This window comes from Oncorhynchus mykiss, chromosome 19, assembly GCF_057628025.1.
Source record: "Oncorhynchus mykiss isolate SJ-2025 chromosome 19, ASM5762802v1, whole genome shotgun sequence".
Classification (NCBI taxonomy): Eukaryota; Metazoa; Chordata; class Actinopteri; order Salmoniformes; family Salmonidae; genus Oncorhynchus; species Oncorhynchus mykiss.
Window position 1 is genome coordinate 33937515 of NC_143040.1, and position 25466 is coordinate 33962980.

At 43.1% G+C, this 25466-nt stretch overlaps 1 protein-coding gene across 1 annotated transcript in view; it reads right to left on the reverse strand.

Moving 5' to 3' along the window:
• Positions 1-25466, reverse strand: part of LOC110497546 (isthmin-2) — a 50354-nt gene that overhangs the window by 21902 nt on the left and 2986 nt on the right. The window contains exon 2 of the mRNA XM_021573699.3: positions 1341-1574. Coding sequence (XP_021429374.1) covers positions 1341-1574 — 234 coding nt within the window. The remainder of the gene's footprint in view (positions 1-1340; positions 1575-25466) is intronic.

Genomic DNA, 25466 nt, shown 5'->3' on the forward strand with positions numbered 1-25466 from the left:
AGACAACGGTTAGATAGAAACATTATTACAATAAGCTTCCTTCTAATTGATCATGAATATAAAGATACAGACTTCATCCCATTGCTCTTCAATAGCTTCCTTTTATTAAATTCTTCACTCTACACTAACAGTAGATCCGATAACACTACTGGTAGATCTGAAAGGAACGTTGGATGGATGTAAGCAATACTGGAAACTCTGCTAAGCCCATACAACCATAACATGTGTGATATATTCTGATGTACTAAACAGAAGAGCTCCAGAGATACACTCTATTTACAAAAGTATGTGGACACCCCTTCAACGTAGTGGATTCAGCTATTCAGCCACACCCATTGTTGACGAATTGAGTGTATAAAATTGAGCACACAGTCATGCAATCTCCATAGACAAACATTGGCAGTAGAATGGCCTTACTGAAGAGCTCAGTGACTCAATGTGGCACCGTCATAGGATGCCACCTTTCCAACAAGTCAGTTCGTAAGAATTCTGCCCTGCTAGAGCTGCCCCGGTCAACTGTAAGTGCTGCTATTGTGATATGGAATCGTCTAGGTGAACCAACGGCTCAGCCACGATGTGGTAGGCCACACAAGCTCACAGAACAGGACCGCCGAGGGCTGAAGCACGTAGCGCGTAGAAAAATAATCTGTCCTCGGTTGCAACACTCACTACCGAGTTCCAAACTGCCTCTGAAAGCAACATCAGCACAATAACTGTTCGTTGGGAGCTTCATGAAAAGGGTTTCCATGGCCGAGCAGCCACACACAAGCCTAAGATCACCATGCGCAATGCGTTATAAAGCTTTCCGCCATTGGACTCCGGAGCAGTTTGGTGGAGGACGAATAATTGTCTGGGGATGTATTTCATGGTTTAGGCTAGGCCCCTTAGTTCCTGTGAAGGGAAATCTTAACGCCACAGCATGCAATGACATTCTAGACGATTCTATGCCTTCAACTTTTTGGCAACAGTTTGGGGAAGGCCCTTTCCGCTTTCAGCATGACAATGCCCCTGTGCACAAAGCAAGGTCCATACTGAAATTATTTGTCGAGATCGGTGTGGAAGAACTTGACTGGCCTGCTCAGAGCCCTGAACTCAACCCCATCAATTTAGTGGAAGGCCTTCCCAGAAGAGTGGAGGCCGTTATAGCAGCAAAGGGGGGACCATCTTCATATTAATGCCCATGATTTTAAAAATAGATGTTTGATGGGCAGGTGTCCACATACATTTGGTCATGTAGTATACTATATAATACATAGTGTAATATTTCATTATGTGTCCTCTCCTACCTGTACGTTAGGGTTGTGTAAACCTGCCTATTCATTAGGGTTGTGAAAACATACCTGTATATTAGGGTTATGAGATCCCAGGTCTGCGTTGGCCAGCTCAGGGAAGTTCCTGAGGTCCAGGATGAAGGGTTCTGGGTCCTCCTCTGGTTCTGGTTTGGGTAGAACCCCCTGGGACCAGCCACGGCGTCGGGGTCTCTGAGAGGATGGGTTGGATGATGCCAGGCTCTGGAGCTGGTTCTGCTGCTGGAGGTCCTCCAGAGTCTCACCCACATCGCCACCAGGGCTAGCCTGAGATATCACCAAAAGAAAAAAGAGATCAATTATTTCATTTTTTCATGCATCACCTCATACAGGTTGATAGTAGATTACAGATAATCCATGCATTGAGATGATCCCTGAGAGTAGGTATCTATTTAACAAGAGTCCTGATGCAGGCCCATGCACCAGCTTTGTCCTATTGTTGCAACACTATATTTTGGATCAGAACATTTTCTCAGAATGTTTTTAAAATGTTGTGAAATGTTCAGAGACAATAATCTTATAAATGTTGATACAGGATGACATTTCTGTGGCATTACAGAACATTCCACACGTAGTTAGATAAGACTGAATGAACATGCTGAAGACTGACTGAATGAAGATAACAACAAATGAGCTAATTCAATTTCACATCATCATGACCTAACCGGATGTGTATACTATGAAGTAAGCTAGATCTACTCAGGCTTTTCTAAAGACAGCCAGCTACAGTTAGCTTCACATTCCAGCTCATGCTTCATCCATACTACGATGGTCATGGCTCACATCAACAGCATCCTCCCGGATACCCTAGACCCACTCCAATTCACATACCGCCCCAACAGATGCACAGATGATGCAATCTCAATCGCACTCCACACTGCCCTTTCCCACCTAGACAAAAGGAACACCTATGTGAGAATGCTGTTCATTGACTACAGCTCAGTGTTCAACACCATAGTGCCCACGAAGCTCATCATTAAGCTAAGGACCCTGGGACTAAATACCTCCCTCTGCAACTGGATCCTGGACTTCCTGACGGGCCACCCCCAGGTGGTAAGGGTAGGCAATAACTTGTCTGACACGCTGATCCTCAACACTGGGGCCCCTCAGGGGTGTGTACTTAGTCCCATCCTGTACTCCCTGTTCACCCACGACTGCATGGCCAAACACGACTCCAACACCATTATTAAGTTTGCTGATGATACAAGTGGTAGGCCTGATCACCGATAACAATGAAACAGCCTATAGGGAGGAGGTCAGAGAACTGGCCTCTCCCTCAATCGTGGACTACAGAAAAAGGTGGGCCAAACAGGCCCCCATTAACATTGACGGGCTGTAGTGGAGCTGGTCTAGAGTTTCAAGATCCTTGGTGTCCACATCACCAACAAACTATCATGGTCCAAACCCACCAAGACAGTCGTGAAGAGGGCACGACAACACCTTTTCCCCCTCAGGAGACTGAAAAGATTTGGCATGGGTCCCCAGATCCTCAAAAAGTTATACAGCTGCACCATTGAGAGCATGGTTGCATCACCGCCTGGTATGGCAACTTCTGGGCATCTGACCATATGGCGCTACAGAGGGTAGTGCGTACGGCCCAGTACAACACTAGGGCCAAGCTTCCTGCCATCCAGGACCTATATAATAGGCGGTGTCAGAGGAAAGCCTTTAAAATTGTTAGAGACTCCAGTCACCCAAGTCATAGACTGTTTTCTCTGCAACCGCACGGCAAGCGGTACTGGAGCACCAAGTCTAGGACCAAAAGGCTCCTTAGCAGCTTCTACCCCCAAGTCATAAGACTGCTGAACAACTAATCAAATGTCCACCGGACTATTTACATTGACCCCCCCATTTGTTTTGTACACTGCTGCTACTCGCTGTTTATTATCTATGCATAATCACGTCACACCTACCTACATGTACAAATTACCTCAACTGGCCTGTACCCCCGCACACTAACTTGTATGTAGCCTCGTTATTGTTATTTTATTGTGTTACTTTTTATAATTTTTACTTTAGTTTATTTGGTAAATATTTTCTTGAACTGCAATGTTGGTTAAAGGCTTGTAAGTAAGCATTTCACGGTAAGGTCTACACTTGTTGTATTCGGCGCATGTGACAAATAAAGTTTGATTTGATATCACTTGTCCACCTGGCAGTAATTCTAGGAGGCTTGTAACTGCGGGTGCATGTTGCACATGGCTAGTCGAACGCTGAACTCTTTATTGAAACAATGCTGAAACATCAATCCATGGGCGAGTCAGTGCCCCATTTTCATTTATGTTCAAATCAAAATGAAAAAAAGTTATCTTGCCATTTCAGCAGGCTATTGTGTCAAATAAGCTTTTACAAGTGCTGTCTTCATGTTATTACTTATCATTAATGTCGTCTTTGTTGTGCTTTGGTGTGCTTATCAATGCACAAGCACCTTTTTCCCCACTTCTTTCGATAAAATAATTGTATTAAGTCATTGTATACACAAGTTTTACTTTATGTGAAGTTTTAAATGCATTCTGTCATTGCTAAATGTGTAATGTGGTCGGTATTTTAACATGACTATTTTTAACACACAAAAAAACTTTTGATTAATAAAATATTTAATCAGTCGTCCTCAAATGAAGGGGAAGGATGACGCAATCTTTATGAGGGAGGAAATCTGATTTCATTGTTCCTCAACTCCCAGCTCAGACAGTTCATTCAGGATAAATGGAGTTAGCCTTGCGTTAGCCTGCCTGGGAGCAGGTTAGTTCTGAAGGATTCATTCCCATAGAGATTAAACTGGCTAAAAGGTGAGTCACTTTCATGGTACCGGTTATCCCGAGTTGAACTCAAAGTTGACCAAAGTTACCTCTGTAAATGCTCAAACCTGATTCCTAGTATAGGGCTCTGAGACAAAGCAAAACACAACACTTAACAGTATGGATGTTTCTGCACCACGCACTTTAATAACCAAAATGGGCTCCCGAATGGAGCAGTGGTCTAAGGCACTGCATTTCAGTGCTGTATCACAACCGGCCGTGATTGGGAGTCCCATAGGACGATGCACAATTGTCCCAGTGTAAGAATGTGTTCTTAACTGACTTGCCGAGTTAAATAAATCAAATGGAAATAAGTATCTGACTTTTTTGTGCTGTCATGTTTAAAATGCATGTACTGTTTATACAGTATGTATTATTCTTTATCAATCAGTCAATCAAAGTACATACAACACAACTCAAGTCAAAGCTGCTTTACTCCACAAGGTATGTAGGTATCTTCTTTACAGAGAAGAGATTTAGTCAGTCTGTCAGTCTACATCACAGCTGGTTGGCGTTAGCAGTAATACCGTCTACAGGGATAGAGGTTTGGAGTGAAGCCTGGGATGGTACAAGCAGGTAGAATATCACACACACATACACACAAACACATTCACACATGTACACATACACACACGCACGGACGTGTGCACGCACACACACATAAATCTCCATCATCTGGTTCACTTTAGTATGTAGTCCGTGAGTCTGGGCCGAGAGAGAGGCCGCTTGAGTCAACAACATCAAACCCAGCTGAGTCACTTGACACTGACTGTGCTTTGTCCGTCTGTCTAACTCATCTCTGTCTGTCTGTCCGTCTGTCTGTCTAACCCATCACTGTCTTTCTTCATGGTAGGATATCACACTGTACTGTTCTTATGGATATACAGTGGGTATCAGAAGTATTCACCCCCCTTGGATTTCTTCACATTTTGTTACATTACAAAGGGGTTTTGAAATAGATTTAATTGTGTTTTTTTTTGTGTCATTGATCTACACAAAATAAAATCAACGCATTTTTACAAATTAAAAACAATTATAGTACATTTTAAAAATAAATTAATAAAATATAGTTGTTGTATAAGTATTCACCCCCTTTGATTAGGCAATCTTTAATAAGTTCAGGAGTGAAATGTGTCTTAACAAATCAAATAATAATTTACATGCACTCTGTGTGAAATAATAGGCTTTTTTGAATGACTAACCCTTCCTCTGTCCCCAATACATATAGCATCTGTAAAGTCCCTCAGTCAAGAATTGAATTTCAAGCACAGATTCAATTACAAAGACCTGGGAGCTTTTCGAAAGCCTCATAAAAAGGGCAGAGATTGATAGATGGGCAACAATTACAAATCAGACATTGAATATCAATTTGAGCATGGTCAAGTTAATAATTATGCTGTGGATGACGTATTAAACCACCCAGACACATCAAAGATACAGTTTGATGATACATTCCAGTCCTGAACTGGAATGAAACAAGACTGGAATGAAACTGCTCAGAGATGTCACCCCGAGGATATAAGGGATTTTAAAACAGCTACGTAGTTCAATGGCTGTGATGGGAGGAAACTGAGGATGGATCGACAAACATTGTAATGACCTAAGTGAGAGAGTGAAAAGAAGAATACAAACATACCAAAACATGCATCCTGTATGCAACAAGGCACTAAAGGAATACTGCAAAAAAAGCATGGCAAAGGAATACACTTTTTGGCCTCAATTACAAAGCCTTGTGTTCCAACACGTCACTGAGTAGTGGTGGCCGCCTCTGTCACTGCTTGAAAATCTATGGCAAAGGCTTGCAAAGTTCTTAGAGACTTACCCAAGAAGAGGCACAGCTGTCATCGCTGCCAAATGTGTTCCTAACATGTGTTGACTCCGGGTTAATCAAATCAAATCTTATTTGCTTACTTACAAGCCTTAACCAACAACACAGTGTTAAGTAAAATAAGTGTTAAGAAAAAATAAGAAATCAAAGTAACAAATAATGAAATGGCAGCAATAAGATAACAGTAGTGAGGCTATACACAGGGGGTCCCGGTACAGGGTCAATGTGCGGGGACACAGGTTAGTAATTTAGGTAATATGAACATGTAGGTAGAGTTGAAGTGACTATGCCTAGATAATTAACAGAGAGTAGCAGCAGAATAAAAGGAGGGACAAGGCAAATAGTCTGGGTAGCCATTTGATTAGATGTTCAGGAGTCTTATGGCTTGGGGGTAGAAGGTGTTAAGAAGCCTTGGACCTAGACTTGGTGCTCCGGTACTGCTTGATGTGCGGTAGCAGATAGAACAGTCTATGACTAAGGTGGCTGGAGTCTTTGACAATATTTAGGGCCTTCCTCTGAAAGCTTGGCCCCAGTGATGTACTGGGCCGTACGCACTACCCTCTGAAGTGCCTTGCGGTCGGAGGCCAAGCAGTTGCCATACCAGGCAGTGATGCAACCAGGATGCTCTCGATGGTGCAGCCGTAGAACCTTTTGAGGATCTGAGGACCCATGCAAAATCTTTTCAGTCTCTTGTGGGGGAATAGTCCACAATCATCTCCTTTGTTTTGATCACGTTGAGGGAGAGGTTGTTAACCTGGCACCACACGGCCAGGTCTCTGACCTAATCCCTATAGGCTGTCTCATCGTTGTCGGTGATCAGGCCTACCACTGTTGTGTAATCGGCAAACGTAATGATAGTGTTGGGAGGTGTTTAGTCCCAGGGTCCTTAGCTTAGTGATGAGCGTTGAGGGCACTACAATGTTGAACACTGAGCTGTAGTCAATGAATAGCATTCTCACATAGGTGTTCCTTTTGTCTAGGTGGGAAAGGGCAGTGTGGAGTGCAATAAAGATTGCAACATCTGTGGATCTGTTTGGGCGGTGCGCAAATTGGAGTGGGTCTAGGATTTCTGGGATAATGGCGTTGATGTGAGCCATGACCAGCCTTTCAAAGCACTTCATGGCTACAGATGTGAGTGCTACAGTCTGTAGTCATTTAGGCAGGTTATCTTAGTGTTCTTGTGCACAGGGTCTATTGTGGTCTGCTTGAAACATGTTGGTATTACAGACTCAGACAGGGAGAGGTTGAAAATGTCAGTGAAGACACTTGCCAGTTGGTCAGCGCACGCTCGGGAGTACACGTCTTGGTAATCCATCTGGCTCTGTGGCCTTGTGAATGTTGACATGTTTAAAGGTCTTACTCACATTGACTACGGACAGCGTGATCACATAGTCATCCGGAACAGCTGATTCTCTCATGCATGTTTCAGTGTTACTTGCCTCGAAGCGAGCATAGAAGTAATTTAGCTAATCTGGAAGACTTGTGTCACTGGGCAGCTCGCGGTTGTGCAGTCTGTAATAGTCCTTAGTAGTCTGTAACAGTTTGCCTGTTTGATGGTTCGTCTGAGGGCATATCGGGATTTTTTTATAAGCTTCCGGGTTAGAGTCCCAAAGCGGCAGCCTACCCTTTAGCTCATGTTGGATGTGGATGTTGCCTGTAATCCACGGCTACTGGTTGGGGTATGTACGTACAGTCACTGTGGGGATGACGTCATCAATGCACTTATTGATGAAGCCAGTGACAGATGTGGTGTACTCCTCAATGCCACCGGAAGACTCCCGGAACATATTCCAGTCTGTGTTAGCAAAACAGTCCTGTAGCTTAGCATCTGCTTCATCTGACCACTTTTTTATTGACCGAGTCACTGGTGCTTCCTGCTTTAGTTTTTGCCTGTAAGCAGGAATCAGGCGGATAGAATTATGATAAAATTTGACAAATGGAGGGTGAGTGAGAGCTTTGTATGCCACTCTGTGTGTGGAGTAGAGGTGGTCTAGAGCTTGTTTCCCTCTAGTTGCACATTTAACATGCTGGTATAAATTAGGTAAAATGGATTTAAGTTTCCCTGCATTAAAGTCCCAGGCCACTAGGAGCGACGCCTCTGGATGAGCGTTTTCCTGTTTACTTATGGTCGTATACAGCTCATTGAGTGCGGTCTTAGTGCCAGCATCGGTTTGTGGTGGTAAATAGACAGCTACAAAGAATATAGATGAAAACTCTTTTGGTAAATAGTGTGGTCTACAGCTTATCATGAGATACTCTACCTCAGGCGAGCAAAACCTCGAAACTTCCTTAGATATCGTGCACCAACTGTTGTTTACAAACACACATAGACCACCACCCCTTGTCTTACCAGAGGCTGCTGTTCTATCCTGCCGCTACAGTGTATAACCTACCAGCTGTATGTCATTCATGTCGTCGCTCAGCCACAACTCGGTGAAACATAAGATATTACAAGCTTATATCAAGGTATATTCGTTGCTGTTTTAAAAAATAAACATTTTTTTGGCTCAGAGCTGTGCTCAGCTCTGTGTTCTGCCTCTGATCAAAGCCTTCTATCCACTGATCATGTGTATCCTGTCTTGACTCACATCTCTGGCTGTGTCTCTAACACACGCAAAACAGATGTCCTCTCCCCAATCCCCTCCACAAACCACCCATACATGCATTCCACTTCCAACCTTCAGCTAGATTTCAGCATGACCAAAAACCAGAGGTCTGCAGCAGAGAAGGCCATTCATGGAACAGGTTCAGGTTGGGGTTGGGGCTTTACTTTAGCTGAGGTTGGGTGTTAAAACAAATGTATCCCAGTAGTCATAACAGAGGAGCCTGCCTTTGAATGAGTCAAGAATGGAGTTGGATACCAGGAACGCAACGTTCTGTGCCAGGAAGAATAACTATTAGTGGTGCATGAGTGGGTCTAGATTCACCAGGCACACGATACAATGAAAGGAAAGTTATTCCAGTCTTAACAACTTCCATCCAGATACATGACACAGAGAGAGGGAGAGAATGAGGGGAAGGGGGGTGGAGAAGACAAGATGAAAAAAGAGAAGATATTTTTTTACAGATCCATACATTAAACCTCATTACCAAGAGGCTGCGCTACACTGTAGTCTATCCCCAGTACTCCTTTCTCTCTTGATAACATCATGACAGGTCGCATAAGCTACGTTTACACAGGAAGCCCTTATTGGCAAACAAATCTGATCTGATTGGTCAAAAGGCCAATTCGTGGCAACAAGATCAGAATTGGGTTGCCTGTGTAAACGCAGCCATAATGTATGACTGACTGATGGTCCCCTTCATGACTTCCGCCACTCTCTTTGGACCATTCACCTATCCCAGGTTGGAAGGAAACCGAAGAGCTAAGTTAGAGGCAAAACAAAATGGTCCTGCTCAACTGCACACGACAAATCCATTGGGATGTGACTCTTCTAGCACTCCTCCATATAAACATTAACATCACCAAAGCAACCTGTTCCACGGATAATACAAAATATATATATTTCTCTCTGAGTGAAGGAGTGTAAATTGGGGAAAAGAGTTGGGAGAACCGAGCACAGGGTATTGATAGGGCTCTCTGAATTCATTGCTTTAACACACAAACACAGACACACATAGTAAACAGAGCGAGAGAGAGAGAGAGAGAGAGGGAGCTCGACCAGAGAATTCTTGGAGATCCACAAGAGGCATAGAGAGTTGGCCAGGAGAAACATCCCCTGGAAACCAACGAAGACAATCACCAGAACAGAGACACACTCTGGGGTAGGGAGGCCAGCGTGTGTGTGTGTGTATGTGTGTGTGTGTGTGTGTGTGTGTGTGTGTGTGTGTGTGTGTGTGTGTGGGTGGGTGTGCGTATCTATGGCTGGACGCCTGCCCGGAACCTGGCAGAAACTCTGAGAAATGTCTCATTGTCGGACTTATTTGTTCTTCTTCTCTGGCACCACGTCGGCGTGTAACTATCTGATTTGGTTGGCATTCCCGATAGTATCACTAGCATAGCCAAACGTGTTTTATCCTATCTCTTCAATAAAGCAGTCTTTGTGCATTCTCATTGCAGACACTCACTGTAGCTATGGGTAGCTCTGGAAAGATGGCTAACAAAGGCAGCCAGAGTCCAAAAATAACACCTTGAATTACCAAACAAACCCACAGCAGCCCAACAATAACATGTAGTGAAGCATGATACTTTACCAAACCACCGCTAGGGCTCTGCTGACCTAACGGTGTTCTAGAGAGACATGGTACCAAACCACCGCTAGTGCTCTGCTGACCTAACAGTGTTCTAGAGAGACATGGTACCAAACCACCGCTAGTGCTCTGCTGACCTAACAGTGTTCTAGAGAGACACGGTACCAAACCACCGCTAGTGCTCTGCTGACCTAACGGTGTTCTAGAGAGACACAGTACCAAACCACCGCTAGTGCTCTGCTGACCTAACGGTGTTCTAGAGAGACACGGTACCAAACCACCGCTAGTGCTCTGCTGACCTAACGGTGTTCTAGAGAGACACAGTACCAAACCACCGCTAGTGCTCTGCTGACCTAACGGTGTTCTAGAGAGACACAGTACCAAACCACCGCTAGTGCTCTGCTGACCTAACAGTGTTCTAGAGAGACATGGTACCAAACTGAGAGATATGGTACCAAACCACCACTAGTGCCCTGCTGACCTAACAGTGTTCTAGAGAGATATGGTACCAAACCGAGAGATATGGTACCAAACCACCGCTAGTGCTCTGCTGACCTAACGGTGTTCTAGAGAGACACGGTACCAAACCACCGCTAGTGCTCTGCTGACCTAACGGTGTTCTAGAGAGACACAGTACCAAACCACCGCTAGTGCTCTGCTGACCTAACGGTGTTCTAGAGAGATATGGTACCAAACTGAGAGATATGGTACCAAACCACCGCTAGTGCTCTGCCGACCTAACAGTGTTCTAGAGAGATATGGTACCAAACCACCACTAGTGCCCTGCTGACCTAACAGTGTTCTAGAGAGATATGGTACCAAACCACCGCTAGTGCTCTGCTGACCTAACAGTGTTCTAGAGAGATATGGTACCAAACAGGCACTAATTGGAGTTCCATGACTGGAGAATGTACAGTGCCCTAAAGGAACTAGAGTTGACTGTTAGACTGTAAGTCTTGCTGTTATGCTTCATATGAATCTTTCAGATCTATGTATGTGTATTCATGGAATATGTGTGTGTGTGTGTGTGTGTGTGTGTGTGTGTGTGTGCGTGCGTCACACACTGTATGTTCTTTAGCTCACCACACACTAACGCAGTTCCGTTGAAGCGTTAGTTTACGTTTCTTCTTCATTAAAACCTGAAGCTGAGATTGCAGTGTGTACCAACAAGCATACGCAACCAGGCTGTAGTTTCATACCTGGATTATGGTATACAGTTTCAGTTTAACCTCAATTAACCTCAATTAGGGCGTCAGACAATTCCACTCCACACAGTCACCCCCTGCCACCATATAGAACAGCAACTTGAACTTCTGTATGGGACAAAGAATTTGGCACTCTCCGTGAATGTGGCATGGGCATCAGCTCCCCTCTAAGAGGGGGAACTAGCCGATCATTCCAGGATTATTTGGTTTAACAATTACCAGAGCCTCTCAACCCAATTCTACCCCTCATCCCTGCCTCCACACACACATGCACATGAAAGCATACACGCACACGCACACACACACACACACAAACACACACACACACACACACACGCATGCATGCCCACACAGACATATATACTGAGTATAAAAAACATTAAGAACACCTGCTCTTTCCATGACATAGACTGACCAGGTGAATCCAGGTGAATGAACAGGTTAAAGAAAGATTTTTAAGCCTTGAGACCACTGAGACATGGATTTTGTATGTGTGCCATTCAGAAGGTGAATGGGCAAGACAAAATATTTAAGTGCCTTTGAACGTGGTATGGTAGTAGGTGCCAGGCGCACCGATTTGTGTGAAGAACTGGATTTTTCACGCTCAACAGTTTCCTGTGTCTATGACGAATGGTCCACCACCGAAAGGACATCCAGCCAACTTGTGACTACTGTACGAAGCATTGGTCCACATTGGCCAGCATTCCTTTGGAACACTTTCGACACCTTGTAGAAATGTCCATGCCCCGACGAATAGAAGCTGTTCTGAGGGCAAAAGGGGGGTGATACTTGATATTAGGAACATGTTCCTAATATTTGGCATACTTAGTGTGCATGTACACATGCATGCTCACACATACACACATAAGAGAGTCACATCCAATACTGTTGCATACATTCCAGGCCAGAGTTAGGATAAGTAAGTAGTTGTTTGTGTATAAAACAGGTGGTTCATGTTGCGTCCCTCAAACATTTAGCCTCGCCAGCTCCCTCTGAGCAATGTCAACCCAACCGCTCGCTCACTTTAATAAAAATATCCCAGATACCCCAGCATGTCACAGAGAGAGATGGAGGGGGAAGAGAGGGGGAGAGAATGCAAAATCAGGATAGGGAGAGATTGTGTGAGAGAGGAAGTGAGCGTGAGAAAGCGAGTGAGAAAGAGCATGTTTTCACACTCCGCACAATTCCACCCTGCCATTGTTGCTTTCTAAACTGGCGCTGTGCTACTTTTCGCCAGATTGTCAAATTCTCCAGAACATTCTTTCACCTTCAAGGCAGCAAGCAAGGTATGTTCTGGCCCCCTGCCGGGCCAACGGTGAGAGAGACATCCGCTGTATCTAGTAATCTATAGGCATCTTCTGTGAGGCTCAGTACATGGATGCCTGCATGGGGGAGTTCCACAGTTACACTGTTATAGAGCTTGGCCATCTAATCAAAAGTCTTCATCTTCCACAAGAAAACAGTGGAGACATAAAATCAGTTTTATAAGAGAAACAGGACCTTTGTGCAAAGGCGCTGCTTCCATAATCAGGAGGTGCTGTTTGTCATGAGATCATCTAGAGATGGTTTCCTGGACCCAGATTGCACCTATTCCTGTACTAAGATTCATGTTCAATGTAGAATGTTCATTGAAAGTGCTTTTTAGTCTAGGGCTCGGGACTGGGACCCAGGAAACTGCATGGCCCCTTGTGACTGAGCCATTAACCAAAACTCTCGAGTTAACAGACAAAGAGACAGATAGAATGAAGTCAGTGCTAGGGTGAAGGATATGGGGTTTCTGTGTTCTGGTAACACCCAATACATCCAGAGGTAGAAATATAAGAGGACCAATGAAATCAGATTCCCTCCCCCTTGCAACGATTGCATCATCATCCACTTCATTTGACGAAAACGACTGATTCAATATTTTATTAAGCACATATTTGTGCGTGTTCAAAATTAGAGCAATATCCACCGTCGTAGTATGGATGAAGCATGAGCTGCAACGGGAAGCCACAGTAACTGAAGCTGGCTAGCTTTAGAAAACCCTCAGTAGATCTAGCGTCAATCGTAATGTCCCCCTCTGGTATTTACATCTCTCTAACTTAAGTCAAACCACATACACCGCAGCTCAGCTGAGCTTCATACAGCAGATCTCCGCCATGTTATTCATGTGTTATGAGGTATGGTGAATCAGAAAAAGAGAGGAGACGAAATAAACTCAAAGCACCTGTGTGGACAGCGAAAGAGAGGGTAAAGAGGGTAAGTCCTTAAGAAACACCAATTACTTACATGGTCATTTATCATTTATTCGCACGTAATTACTAAATCAATACCTTCAAGTCCTCCTCTTGTGCTCTTCCTGTTTTGTTTCTGTGTACTTCACCTTTAGTTAGCGTGTATGTTCATAGTAACAGGGCTGTAAAAGGAAGTGGTCTCTGTTTCAGCATTAAACAACGTAGTTACTTGTGAGGTACCACTGCATTGGATGACTCCATCCAATGTAGACAAGAGTACATTTCTTTGTGACTGTACCCCGTTTTTACAAGATCCCACCTTCACACTTACAGGGTAGGTAGGAGGTAAGAGGGATGTAAAATGAGACCATTGCTAATACCATATACACTGAGTAAACAAAACATGAAGAACACCTACTCTTTCCATGACATAGACTGACCAGGTGAATCCAGGTGAAAGATATGATCCCTTATTGTTAAATCCACTTCAATCAGTGTAGATGAACAGGAGGAGTTGTTAGGTTAAATAATACTTTTCTGAGACATGGATTGTGTATGCGTGCCATTCAGAGGGTGAATATTTTGATTTATTTGTATTTATTTAACCTTTATTTAAATAGGCAGGTCAGTAAGGAACACATTCTTATTTAGAATGACAGCCTATCCCAGCCAAACCCGGACAACATTGGGCCAATTGTGCACTACCCTATGGAACTCTCAATCACGGCCGGATGTGATGCAGCCTGGATGGGCAAGACAACAGATTGAAGTGCCTTTAAACAGGAGGGACCCTGGGCATCTTTCTTTTGGTGTTTTTCAGAGTCAGTAGAAAGGCCTCTGTAGTGTCCTACATTTTCATAACTGTGACCATAACTGCCTACCGTCTGTAAGATGTTAGTGTCTTAACGACCGTTCCACAGGTACATGTTCATTAATTGTTTATGGTTTATTGAACAAGCATGGAAAACAGTGTTTAAACCCTTTACAATTAAGATCTGTGAAGGGTCCTGAAAAAGGGACGTTTCTTTTTTTCCTGAGTTTACATACACAAACACACACACACACACACACACACACCAAGGATATACTAGTTTTTTGATTTTATATTAGTTTTTATTTCTATTCATTTTTAGATTTGAAAATAAGTTTAGTTTCAGTGAGTTCTCAGATTTCATTAACACATGTTTTATTTAGTTTCAGTTTGATAAAAACATTTCTATTTAATTTTTATATTATTTAGTTTTAGTTTTACTGTTAGGGACAGAAAGGAGAGTACCCTATGCATGGGGGCAAGGAGCCATTTACAGTTGAAGTTTTTACAGTTTACACACACCTTAGTCAAATACATTTAAACTCAGTTTTTTTACCACTTGTACCACTTACCACTCCCTGTATTAGGTCAGTTAGGATCACCACTTTATTTTAAGAATGTGAAATGTCAGAATAATAGTAGAGAACGATTTATTTCAGATTTTATTTTGTTCAACACATTCCCAGTGGGTCAGAAGTTTACATATACTCGATTAGTATTTGGTAGCATTGCCTTTCAATTGTTTAACTTGGGTCACACATTTGGGTGAAATTTGGGTGAGTTGGGTGAATTTTGGCCTATTCCTCCAAATTGTCTATAGGATTGAGGTCAGGGCTTTGTGATGGCAACTCCAATACCTTGACTTTGTTGTCCTTAAGCCATTTTGCCACAACTTTGGAAGTATGCTTGTGGTCATTGTCCATTTGGAAGACCCATTTTGCGACCAAGCTTTAACTTCCTGGCTGATGTCTTGAGATGTTGCTTCAATATATCCACATAATTTTCCTTTCTCATGAAGTCATCTATTTTGTGAAGTGCACCAGTCCGTCCTGCAGCAAAGCACCCCCACAACATGATGCTGCCCCCCCAGTGCTTCACGGTTGGGGTGGTGTTCTTCGGCTTGCAAGCCTCCACCTTTTTCCTCCAAACATAATGATGGTCATTATGGCCAAACAGTTATATTTTTGTTTCATCAGACCAGAGGACATTGCTCCAAAAAATACGATCTTTGTCCCCATGTGCAGTTGCAAACCGTAGTCTGGCTTTTTTATGGCGGTTTTGGAGCAGTGGCTTCTTCCTTGCTGAGCGGCCTTTCAGGTCATGTCGATATAGGACTTGTTTTACTGTGGATATAGATACTTTTGTACCCGTTTCCTCCAGCATCATCACAAGGTCCTTTGCTGTTGTTCTGGGATTGATTTGCACTTTTCGCACCAAAGTATGTTCATCTCTAGGAGACAGAACGCCTCTCTTTCCTGAGCGATATGATGGCTGCGTGGTCCCATGGTGTTTATACTTGCGTACTATTGTTTGTACAGATGAACGTGGTACCTTCAGGCATATGGAAATTGCTCTCATGGATGAACCAGACTTGTAGAGGTCTACAATTTATTTTCTGAGGTCTTGCCTGATTTCTTTTGATTTTCCCATGATGTCAAGCAAAGGGGCACTGAGTTTGAAGGTAGGCCTTGAAATACATCCACAGGCACACCTCCAATTGACTCAAATTATGTCAATTAGCCTATCAGAAGCTTCTAAAGCCATGACATCATTTTCTGGAATTTCCAAGCTGTTTAAAGGCACAGTCAACTAAGTGTATGTAAACTTCCGACTTCAACTGTATGTGTTGAAAGCCTATAGTTAGTTTTTTTTTTTTTTTTGGGGGGGGGGATGTCACTTCATGCTACCAAATCAAATCAAATCAAATTTTATTTGTCACATACACATGGTTAGCAGATGTTAATGCGAGTGTAGCGAAATGCTTGTGCTTCTAGTTCCGACAATGCAGTAATAACAAGTAATCTAACTAACAATTCCAAAACTACTGTCTTGTACACAGTGTAAGGGGATAAAGAATATGTACATAAGGATATATGAATGAGTGATGGTACAGAGCAGCATAGGCAAGATACAGTAGATGGTATCGGGTACAGTATGTACAAATGAGATGAGTATGTAAACAAAGTGGCATAGTATAGTATAAAGTGGCTAGTGATACATGTATTACATAAGGATACCGTCGATGATATAGAGTACAGTATATACGTATGCATATGAGATGAATAATGTAGGGTAAGTAACATTTATATAAGGTAGCATTGTTTAAAGTGGCTAGTGATATATTTACATCATTTCCCATCAATTCCCATTATTAAAGTGGCTGGAGTTGAGTCAGTGTCAGTGTGTTGGCAGCAGCCACTCAGTGTTAGTGGTGGCTGTTTAACAGTCTGATGGCCTTGAGATAGAAGCTGTTTTTCAGTCTCTCGGTCCCAGCTTTGATGCACCTGTACTGACCTCGCCTTCTGGATGATAGCGGGGTGAACAGGCAGTGGCTCGGGTGGTTGATGTCCTTGATGATCTTTATGGCCTTCCTGTGACATCGGGTGGTGTAGGTGTCCTGGAGGGCAGGTAGTTTGCCCCCGGTGATGCGTTGTGCAGACCTCACTACCCTCTGGAGAGCCTTACGGTTGAGGGCGGTGCAGTTGCCATACCAGGCGGTGATACAGCACGCCAGGATGCTCTCGATTGTGCATCTGTAGAAGTTTGTGAGTGCTTTTGGTGACAAGCCGAATTTCTTCAGCCTCCTGAGGTTGAAGAGGCGCTGCTGCACCTTCTTCACGATGCTGTCTGTGTGAGTGGACCAATTCAGTTTGTCTGTGATGTGTATGCCGAGGAACTTAAAACTTGCTACCCTCTCCACTACTGTTCCATCGATGTGGATAGGGGGGTGTTCCCTCTGCTGTTTCCTGAAGTCCACAATCATCTCCTTAGTTTTGTTGACGTTGAGTGTGAGGTTATTTTCCTGACACCACACTCCGAGGGCCCTCACCTCCTCCCTGTAGGCCGTCTCATCGTTGTTGGTAATCAAGCCTACCACTGTTGTGTCGTCCGCAAACTTGATGATTGAATTGGAGGCGTGCGTGGCCACGCAGTCGTGGGTGAACAGGGAGTACAGGAGAGGGCTCAGAACGCACCCTTGTGGGGCCCCAGTGTTGAGGATCAGCGGGGAGGAGATGTTGTTGCCTACCCTCACCACCTGGGGGCGGCCCGTCAGGAAGTCCAGTACCCAGTTGCACAGGGCGGGGTCGAGACCCAGGGTCTCGAGCTTGATGACGAGCTTGGAGGGTACTATGGTGTTGAATGCCGAGCTGTAGTCGATGAACAGCATTCTCACATAGGTATTCCTCTTGTCCAGATGGGTTAGGGCAGTGTGCAGTGTGGTTGAGATTGCATCGTCTGTGGACCTATTTGGGCGGTAAGCAAATTGGAGTGGGTCTAGGGTGTCAGGTAGGGTGGAGGTGATATGGTCCTTGACTAGTCTCTCAAAGCACTTCATGATGACGGATGTGAGTGCTACGGGGCGGTAGTCATTTAGCTCAGTTACCTTAGCTTTCTTGGGAACAGGAACAATGGTGGCCCTCTTGAAGCATGTGGGAAATGTAGACTGGTATAGGGATTGATTGAATATGTCCGTAAACACACCGGCCAGCTGGTCTGCGCATGCTCTGAGGGCGCGGCTGGGGATGCCATCTGGGCCTGCAGCCTTGCGAGGGTTAACACGTTTAAATGTCTTACTCACCTCGGCTGCAGTGAAGGAGAGACCGCATGTTTTCGTTGCAGGCCGTGTCAGTGGCACTGTATTGTCCTCAAAGCGGGCAAAAAAGTTATTTAGTCTGCCTGGGAGCAAGACATCCTGGTCCGTGACTGGGCTGGATTTCTTCCTGTAGTCCGTGATTGACTGTAGACCCTGCCACATGCCTCTTGTGTCTGAGCCGTTGAATTGAGATTCTACTTTGTCTCTGTACTGGCGCTTAGCTTGTTTGATAGCCTTGCGGAGGGAATAGCTGCACTGTTTGTATTCGGTCATGTTACCAGACACCTTGCCCTGATTAAAAGCAGTGGTTCGCGCTTTCAGTTTCACACGAATGCTGCCATCAATCCACGGTTTCTGGTTAGGGAATGTTTTAATCGTTGCTATGGGAACGACATCTTCAACGCACGTTCTAATGAACTCGCACACCGAATCAGCGTATTCGTCAATGTTGTTATCTGACGCAATACGAAACATCTCCCAGTCCACGTGATGGAAGCAGTCTTGGAGTGTGGAGTCAGCTTGGTCGGACCAGCGTTGGACAGACCTCAGCGTGGGAGCCTCTTGTTTTAGTTTCTGTCTGTAGGCAGGGATCAACAAAATGGAGTCGTGGTCAGCTTTTCCGAAAGGGGGGCGGGGCAGGGCCTTATATGCGTCGCGGAAGTTAGAGTAACAATGGTCCAAGGTCTTTCCTCCCCTGGTTGCGCAATCGATATGCTGATAAAATCTTGGGAGTCTTGTTTTCAGATTAGCCTTGTTAAAATCCCCAGCTACAATGAATGCAGCCTCCGGATAAATTGTTTCCAGTTTGCAGAGAGTTAAATAAAGTTTGTTCAGAGCCATCGATGTGTCTGCTTGGGGGGGGATATATACGGCTGTGATTATAATCGAAGAGAATTCTCTTGGTAGATAATGCGGTCTACATTTGATTGTGAGGAATTCTAAATCAGGTGAACAGAAGGATTTGAGTTCCTGTATGTTTCTTTCATCACACCATGTCACGTTGGCCATGAGGCATACGCCCCCGCCCCTCTTCTTACCAGAAAGATGTTTGTTTCTGTCTGCGCGATGTGTGGAGAAACCCGTTGGCTGCACCGCTTCGGATAGCGTCTCTCCAGTGAGCCATGTTTCAGTGAAGCAAAGGACGTTACAGTCTCTGATGTCCCTCTGGAATGCTACCCTTGCTCGGATTTCATCAACCTTGTTGTCAAGAGACTGGACATTGGCAAGAAGAATGCTAGGGAGTGGTGCGCGCTGTGCCCGTCTCCGGAGTCTGACCAGAAGACCGCCTCGTTTCCCTCTCTTTCGGAGTCGTTTTTTTGGGTCGCTGCATAGGATCCACTCCGTTGTCCTGTTTGTAAGGCAGAACACAGGATCCGCGTCGCGAAAAACATATTCTTGGTCGTACTGATGGTGAGTTGATGCTGATCAGAAGGCAATCATAAGGTGATGGTCATAGGTTTGGTTAGGTTTACATTATAAATACATTTTAGGCCTCGTTCCAGAGCTTAGACATTGCTGATGCCTGACAGATCTTACAACGGTAGGTAGGTGTATTACGAATCACCTAACCACACTATGTTATAGAAATATGTCAGTTGATGACACAGTTGATAACGTTGCCTAGTTAAATAAAGGTTTAATAAAAAATAAGTTTTCTTCGCTTTTCTTCTCTGGTGAAACAATGCATTTACCTGCAAGAATCAGAAGTTCGAAAACCCAACACATTTTTTTTTAAACCTCCTTTGATAAAAAAAAAAATACAAAAGGTGAACATCATTTCTACTTTTTTTTATTACTTTGAGTTAGTTTTGAAGTCAAAGATAATAGTTTGACTATATTTTTTGTTTAGTTTTAGTTTACTATAATAATCTTGACACAAACACACACACACACACACACACACACACACACACACACACACACACACACACACACACACACACACACACACACACACACCTTTTAAACCTCCATGCTCATATGAGACACCTCTTTCAAAGTCAATGAGATCTCATCATCTTGCCATGATGAGATAATGGGTAGCCAAAATAATGGGTAACTGGGCATTTTTATATATGACCCTAAGCATGATGGGATGCTAATTGCTTAATTCATTCCTAAACCACACCTGTGTGAAAGCACCTGCTTTCAATACACTTTGTATCCCTCATTTATTCAAGTGTTTCCTTTATTTTGGCAGTAATCTGTGTGTAGTAGTAACAGGGCTGTAAAATTAAGTGGTTTCCAGGTAAATACAATGTAGTACCAGCACGTTGGATGACTCCGTTCCATGAAGACAACAGCAAATCTGTCCGTGATCCTACCCTGTACCACCACCACACTTACGGGGTAGATATGAGTTAAGAGGACTGTAAAATGAAGCTGTTGCTAATACCATGTAAATACCAGATACTGTCAAGTTTACTCCAGTACAATATAACAAAGTGATCCAGTTTGTCAGTGTTTTTTTTTATACAATTGAGACAAGCACAAAAAAGTTTGTTTAATGAATGTCAACCAAACAAACCTAGCTAGCTAGCTAAGTAGAAACACATTTGTATTCACAACCATATCAAAGACCTAGCATAACAACAAAAGTGAAATGCATAAAAAAATATGTTTTTTTAAATGTCTATGTCAATATGTGTAAATCATTTTTACATTAGCTACTGTTCATACAAAACTATTTTGTATCTACATGACATGAATATATATCATATACAAATATGATTAAAAAGAATGACTGCATATATCCCTATCATGACCTAACATAGATGACTTGCAGAAATTGCTAGCTATCTGACCATTTCAGCTATTTCTCAATGCCAAAAACGTGTATAATTGTAGAGCACCCCAAGAAAACATTCCCAAATTACAAACTCTTAAATCAATTTTTATAATAATCTAATATTGTTCTAAATTGGGTTTGTTTGGTTTCCATGCTCACTCTTCATATACTTGTGGGTAAAAAAACAACAACAACAACAAAAAGCGTGGGTCAGTGGTATGGAGCTAGCTAGCAATTGTATTTTTATTCATCAAGAAGCTTTGTGTGGTAGCAGGGGGTAGCAACACTTGCTATCGAAATGTGAGAATGCCTCTATTATCATGTAAATGCAACACTGTGTAAAGTGGGATACAGTTGTGAGAATGAGGTCGGCGAATTGGGCATCTACTCGCAAATTTCGTCCTTGAGAACTTCCATGGCTATCAACAATAGAAGGAGGGCCTCAGCAAAATGTTGCTTTTCAAAATGGATGCTGTCCTTACCAACAATGTGGCCTATAAAGTATCACAAACAGCCAGCAGCACCAGCAGAGACAAAGCATTATCAGGACTTTACCGGGAAAGTGAAAGAGCTAACTTACTACCTCTATGCTAACCTTAGCTAGCTCTAGAGCTACCGTATTTAGCTCACATCTTCCATCTAAATAACACTGATTAATGCTAAAGTAGCCAAATTAACATGTCAACTGCCAACTGTTGCTAGCTAACTGCTGGTACTGTCATACTATAGATAGTACAAATCTATGGGAAAAGTGTAGTTTGGTCACAATGGAGGTCAATGTTTCTGTATAGAGCCTGTGGCTGGGGCCCCAACTGTGTGTATGTCTATGTGTGTGGATAGCGAGCTAAACCGAAATGCAAAGCTTTGGCCATGTATTAGATCGTGGATCTGGTGGCATTTCAGAGAAAGGAAACAGATTTTCTTTAGAGGGGTGGATTTTGTTCAATTGGAACGTTTATTTCTAGAGCTTCCCGCATAAGTTGTGTTTTGGGAGCCGCTGGCTGTCTCGTTGGATGGTGTCTAGCATTGGGGGAGTTTTCTATAGAGCCTGCCTGCAGGCTAAATTGAAATGTGACACTTTGGTCATGGATCTGATTGCAGATCTGGGGTCATTGAGAAGTCCTGGAGACACGCTTTCTATGGAGGGGTGGTTGTGGATTTTGTTAAATGGGAAAGTAATCAATGTCACAGTTGCTTCTTGTTAAAGAGGCATCAGCTAACGTTAGCTTGCTATAACTAGCTATCCTCTTCCTCTGTTTCTGAATAAATTTGTGTCTGTTTCTTTCTAGCAGGCAAAATAAGTGAGCTAGATATATCGATAACATATCCAAGTTTGTCACTGGTATGGGGTAGTAAATATCCTAAAGCTAGCCAGTTAGACAGTGGCCATAGTGGAGTTTGGAGTGTGACTGTTTGAGGTTGTGGACAGGTGTATTTTATACTGATAACAAGTTCAAACAGGTGCCATTAATACAGGTAACGAGTGGAGGACAGAGGAGCCTCTTAAAGAAGAAGGTACAGGTCTGTGAGAGCCAGAAATCTTGCTTGTTTGTAGGTGACCAAATACTTATTTTCCACCATAATTTGCAAATAAATTCATAAAAAATCCTACAATGTGATTTTCTGGAATTTCTTTTCTCATTTTGTCTGTCATAGTTGAAGTGTACCTATGATGAAAATTACTCTCTCATCTTCTTAAGTGGGAGAACTTGCACACTTGGTGGCTGACTAAATACTTTTTTTCCCCACTGTACTTTAGTCTGAGACTGCCATCATCAAAGATTGTGGATATACTGACAAGTTACATGTCTCTCTGCCCTAACAATGGGAGTCGTTGTCCACAGAGCGGAACAGCGGGAAGTCTAGCTCCCTGCTATCCATTCTTTGGATTGGTGTATAAATTGTTGTAATCCTTTTTTGAATATTCGATGAGTGTTGTTGATGTCAACTCTGGAGAGAGATGCTATGCTAATAGCCTCATACCATGGATATGCATAAACTCTTTGCAGATTTTTTCTATCTAGAACTAACTAACTGAAATGGTTCTTCGCCTGTCCCCATACGAGAACCCTTTTTGCTTCCAGGTAGAACACGTTTGGCTTCCATTTAGAACCCTTTCTACAGAGGGTTATACATGGAACACAAAAGGATTTACCTGTAATCCAAAATGCTTCCCTTATGGGGACAGCTGAAGAACCCTTAGCTATCCCGAGGCAACTCCGATATGAAGCGGGTTTTTTTCGCAAAGTTGCTGGGATGTCACTCAGTACACTCGTAACAACTTAAGCATTACGGGACTTCTATTAGATCAAATAAACCTTGTGTAGCAAATAAGGTATACGTTTTTTGTTGACCAAACGACACTCTCTCATTGGAGTCCACACAAAAACTCCTTGCTTGGAAACAACGAAAAAGCGCTACCTGCTGGAGGGAGACAGATTTTCTGCCAAGTTGGGCCTCCCTTTTCTTCTTCCTCTCTGCCATCATGGAACTTGTTTGTGATGATGAGGAGCGTTGTACAAAACAAAGTCTTCAGCCATTGGATCGCCTCGAACCTATCAGAGTATCAAAGCCAAGAAGACATTTTCAAACCGCCGCTTTACTCACGTGTGTTCTGGCTCTGGCCCAACACATCGGTTTCTGGGCCAATCAGACGGCTCCGAATGTGTTTACGGGAGGTACTTATTGCAGAGAAGAAGCTAACGTCTGTGGGTGTGGTGTAGCATTTGGACGGAGCTAGCCCCTGCTGAGTCCCCAACAACCAGACATTCCGGTTTTCAGGGGAAATTGAAAAATAGCCTGTGACACAACTTCCAATTCTGGACACTAAGAAGTAGACACTCCATTTTAACTCCTCCTCTACATTTACTGGCTTGGTTGAATGGTGTAGAAGAGAACCTCCCCCTACAGTTTTTCTTCTTCTCATCAAGACTAGTATGTAGGGGATCTAGTTTCAGGCATTTCTTTTACACCTGCTACAATAGGTTACAACGGAGCAAGGAGTCTGGGTAGCCAGGCAAATAGACAGTGGCAAGTTTGAATATCGTGGGTGAGATTGAAAAGTAGCTACTAGCAACACTGAGTCACTTCCAGGTCACGAATTTGGGAACATTTGAAAATAAAAGTCCCTCGTGTCATAGTAGAAAAGTGTCAAAAACATATAGTGTAGTTTTTCCCAATGTAGTTATAGTGTTGCATCCTATAACATGCACTATGCAAAACTGCAAAAAATACTGAATTAATATCATACACAGCGTTTTAAGGCATGCCGTCCCTGGACACAGGTTGCTGAAGTGACACTTCACATCACGTTCCTTCAAATAAAGTATATAAACCCTGAATTTCAGATACTATGTATTGGCCAATGAGAGGCTTTGAAGCCTATTGGCACTCCCCGAATGAAGCAGTCCTAGTTTCAAAGACAATTATTTTTTCTGTTGTAGTGAGGAAAATAACATTAGAACTTTAAGGAAAATGTTTTAATATCATTTTTCACTTTTATGTTTAGCTCACATAATATAATTTTAAAGTATGTAATAAGGCTTACGTAATAGAATAAACACGTCAAAAACAAATATAGCCATTCATAAATGCATTTCTATAGCTTCCAAAATATTTTTTTGAACGGTGGGGGGGTTCCAAGATGGAGGCGTGGTGGCTTCAAAACACTGCATACATAAGTCATCAAGTGTAAATATAAATAATTGATTCCTTACTGCGCTTTGGAAAGATATGTCTGTGGGTAATATTGTGAAAATGTAGTTAAAGACTTGCTTTCGCAAGCAGTGTTTTATGTTGGAATTACATTTTTTGTATGTTTATTCTACATTCTACATTCTATATTACATTGTGTGTTAGCATGCTAGCTCCCGATTGGGTAGTAATTTAGCTACATGTTGTACAGAATCTATCTATTTGCTTGGGCTAGCAATATTCTATGTTAGCTTGTGGTTAGAATGTATGCAGTCATTATTTTTTTGGGGGGGAGGGGGGTAAGATTTATTTAATATTTTATATACATACACATACAAATGTTTTATTTTATTGAACATTTATTTAACTTATTATTATTCATAATGACGGCCTAACCCAGACGATGCTGGGCCAACTGTGCGCCGCCCTATGGGACTCTCAATCACGGCCGGATGTGATTCAGCCTGGATTCAAACCAAGGACTGTAGTGTCACCCTTGCAGTGCCTTAGACCGCTGCGCTACTCGGGTGCCTGAGTGGGGCTCTCCAGTGGTGCAAATGACAACATCATACAAACAACAACTACATCACACCTACCCGAACCGACTAGCACACACCCCCATATCCAGCACCCACATCACTTTCCGCCACATGGCCTGAAACTGCAACATTTAGTTTCTCTCCGTAGCCCACTAAATATTTCAAAAATAAATCATTTGATTTTTCCATTGTATTATTTGATTGTTTTATTTCCACTTTTTTAGTATACGTTTTTTCGAGATAGGGTATCTCACTACACCCCAATATGCCATGTCT